The 4,053-nt window shown below is 37.2% G+C and overlaps 1 protein-coding gene across 1 annotated transcript in view; it reads right to left on the bottom strand.

Moving 5' to 3' along the window:
• LOC115301894 (transmembrane protease serine 11B-like) overlaps positions 1-403 on the bottom strand; it is a 19,467-nt gene extending 19,064 nt beyond the window's left edge. Inside the window, exon 1 of the mRNA XM_029951903.1 lies at positions 194-403. Within this exon, the coding sequence (XP_029807763.1) occupies positions 194-403 (210 nt within the window). The remainder of the gene's footprint in view (positions 1-193) is intronic.
• Positions 404-4,053: the final 3,650 nt, after the last annotated feature.

The raw sequence follows: 4,053 nt of genomic DNA, 5'->3' as shown, positions 1-4,053 counted from the left end.
TCTGCAGACAAAGGACAGAGAAATGGGGATAGTGTAGCACGTTGGGAGAGTGCAGGAAAAACACTTGCCCGAAAGTAGCTGGAGAGAAAGAGAAAGAAAGTGAAAGCCCACTCAGGGGATTGAACAAGAAATCTGTTTCTTAAACCACTGACAGGAAGAAAGGAGAGGGTTTCAATACACTAAGATTCTATACACAGGGAGTACAGAATCTGAAGTTCCAGAACCCAGAGCCTGTCAGTTCTCTGGTGAGGTAGTAGGGCAAACCACCGGGAGCAGGCAGCAGGGTCTGAGGGGTCCATTTGCCACATAGGGAGAAGCAGTTCCCCTGCTTGGAGTGCATTTTGTAGAGGCCACATGGCCTCTCCACAGGAAAAGGTCCCAGGGGACCCCAGAGAACAGCCATGTTTGCTGGTATTGAGACGAAAAGATCAGAGTGTGGTGAAATCTGGCACTGACTGTGTGTTGTGACTGAACTTCTGCCACTGTACAACCACATGAATGTTTTCTGGGACAAGCTAGCACCCTGCCATTGCCCAGCAAAACCTTCCCCTAGAGAGTCAGCACAGGTCCAGGCCACAGAGGTTTCTGAAGTATGGGGTTTTGAAACACAATCCCATCAGAGATAAAACTCTGGAGGGAGATACCACCTGGCAGGCTGACGGCTTGGACACAGACAGGGTAGAGGCAGGGAGTGGATGGAGGCCTGAGACAAAGGAGAGGTGGGGTGCTGGATTAGGGGTAGTGAGAGCATGAAGTTCCTGTTACCAGAGACTAGGGAACTGGGTGAAGCCAACCTCACCTCTCCGGTGCATGCACATACACGCACAAGTGCACGCTCACCACACTGATCCACCCCAGTTAGCTAATCAGAGCCAACTAGTGGAGAACAGAGCTGTTACCCCAAGCCCCACCCAAGTGTACCCTCCAAGCACATCCCCTAGAACAGCACAAGTCCTTCTACCTGCTTAGTGTATGGACTATAGAGAGCTTCATAGTTTCAGTTCTGGGGGAAACTGGATGTAATTTCATTTGGGTTTCATTTTGCTTTCTGGTTCATCTTTAGTTAGGTGTTTTTTTGTTTTTGTTTTTGTTTTTGTTTTTTTGCTTTTTTGCTTTTTTCTTTTTTTGCTTTTTTTTCCTTTTCTTTGACATAGAAAGATAAATATTTATTTTTCTTTCCTTTATAAATTTTTAATTTTTAAATTTTTTTCTTTATTTTTAATTTTTAAAAATTTTTGACTCTATTTCATTTTCCTTATTTCATTTTATTCTATTTTATTAGATAAAATCTTTTTTAATTTTTAAATTTTTTCTTACTGTTTTTCCTTTCTTTCTTTCCCTTTTTGTTCTATTCTACCAAACTTCTCTCAAAAAGCAAACCAAAACACACCTAAGATCTACCTTCCTTTTGTTTTGTCCTTAATTTTTTAATTTTTTAAAATTTTATTAATTCTTTTTCTTCCTCCAAAATGACAAAATAAAGGAATTCACCCTAAAAGAAAGAACGGAAAGAAATGACAGCCAAGGGCTTAATAAACACAGATATAAACAAGATGTATGAATTAAATTTAGAACTACTATATTCAAGTATTAGCTGGGGTAGAAAAAAGCATAGAATACTTTTCTGCTGAGATAAAAGAAGTAAAATCTAGTTAGGACAAAATTTAAAATTCTATACCCAAGATGCAATCTTGAATGGATGTCATAAAGGTAAGGATGGACAAAGCAGAGCAGTGAATCAACAATATAGAAGACAAAATTATGGAGAATAATGAAGCATAAAAATGAGAGAAACAAAGCAAAAAAGCATGATACAAGACTTAGAGAACTCAGTGACTTATTAAAAAGGAATAACATCCAAATCATAGGTGTCCCAGGAGATGAATATAGACAAAAAGTGGCAGAAGGTTTATGTGAGCAAATAATAGCAGAAAACTTTCCTAACCTGGGGAAGGACACAGACATCAAAATCTACAAAGCACAGAAAACTCCCATTAGATTCAACAAAAACTGACCACCACCAAAGCATATCATAGTCACAAAATACACAGACAAGGATAGAATTGTGAACACAGCAAGGAAAAAAAAATCCTTAACCTATAAAAGAACCTATTCTGTGGACACATTCACAGAAGACCTATCTACAGAAAGTTGGCAGACTAGAAAGGAGTGGCAGGATATATTCAACATTCTAAATTGGAAAAGTATGCATCCAAGAATTCTTTATCCAACAAGGCTGTCATTCTAAATAGGAGAGATAAAGAGTTTCTCAGACAAACAAACACTAAAGGAGTTCTTGACCACTAAATCAGCCCTGCAAGAAATTTTAAGTGGAGAAAAGATGAAACAAAACAAAAAAAACCAAAAGCAACAAAGACTATAAAGGACCAGAGAACAATACCACCTTTACAGGTAACGTAATAGCACTAAATTCATATCTTTCAGTACTCACTCTAAATGTCAATGGACTTGGGAATGCAAACTAGTGCAGCCACTCTTGAAAACAGTATGGAGGTTCCTCAAAAAATTAAAAATAGAACTACCCTACAACCCAGCAATTGCAGAAGTAGGTATTTATCCAAGGAATACAGATATACTATTTCAAAGGGGCACATGCACCCCAATGTTTATAGTAGCACTATCAACAATAGTCAAAGTATGGAAAGAGCCCAAATGTCCAGCAATAGATGAATGGATAAAGAAGATGTGGTATATATATAATATATGCAATAGAGTATTATTCAGCAATCAAAAAGAATGTAATCTTGCCATTTGCAACTATGTGAATAGAACTGGAGGGTATTATGCTAAGGGAAATTAGTCAGAGAAATACAAGTATCATATGACTTCACACATATGAGGACTTTATGATACAAAACAGATGAACATAAGGGAAGCAAAAATAATATAAAAACAAGGAGGAGGACAAAACATAAGAGACTCAAATATGGAGAACAGAGGGTTACTAGAGGGATTGTGGGAGGGAGATGGGCTAACTGGATAAGGAGCATTAAGGAATCTACTCCTGAAATCATTGTTGCACTATATGCTAATTAATGTGGATGTAAATTTAAAAAATAAATTAAAAAATAAATAAAATAAATGTCAGTGGACTAAACTCTCCATGAATGAATGCATATTATTTCAAAGAAGGCATCCACTGACTAACAGACACATGAAAAAATGCTCAACATCATCCATCATCAGGGAAATACAAACTAAAACCACAATAAAATACTACCTCACACTTGTAAGAATGGCTAAAATTAACAACCCAGGTAACAGCACATGTTGGTGAGGATGTAGAGATAGAGTAGGCCTTTTGCACTGCTGGTGGAAATGCAAACTGGTGCAGCCACTCTGGAAAACAGTACAGAGGTTTCCCAAAGAATTAAAAATAGAATTACCCTATGATTCAGCAATTACACTACTAGGATTTATTCAAAGGATACAGGGATGCTGTTCCAAAGGGGTACATTCAGCCCAAAGTTTATAACAGCAGTACAGCACTACACCAGTCACTACAAAAGGCAAAGTATAGCAAAAGCCCAGATGTCCATGAACAGATGAATGGATAAAGATGTGATGTGATGTGTGTATTCACACACACACACACACACACACACACACACAATGGAATATTAGTCAGCAATCAAAAGAATGAAATTTTGCCATTTGCAACAATGTGGATGAAACTAGAGTATATTATGCTAAGCAAAATAAGCTAGTCAGAGAAAGACAAATTTAGAATTTCATTCATATGTGGAACTTAAGGTACAAAACAGATGAACATAAGAGAAAAGAAGCAAAAATAATATAAAAACAGAGAGGGAGACAAACCAGAAGAAACTCTTAAATACAGAGAACAAACTGAGGGTTGCTGGAGGGGTATTGGGTGAGGGGATGAGTTAAAGGGACAAGGGACATTAAGGAGGACACTTGTGATGATCACTGGGTGTTATAAGTAAGTGATGAGTCACTAAATTCTATTCCTGAAATCATTATTATACCATATTTTAACTAACCTGGATTTAAATAAATAAATAAATAAAT

Source organism: Suricata suricatta, chromosome 1 (assembly GCF_006229205.1).
Source record: "Suricata suricatta isolate VVHF042 chromosome 1, meerkat_22Aug2017_6uvM2_HiC, whole genome shotgun sequence".
NCBI classification, from domain to species: Eukaryota; Metazoa; Chordata; class Mammalia; order Carnivora; family Herpestidae; genus Suricata; species Suricata suricatta.
The sequence above is the reverse complement of the archived record's forward strand: the minus strand, read 5'-3'. Positions and strand labels throughout refer to the sequence as shown.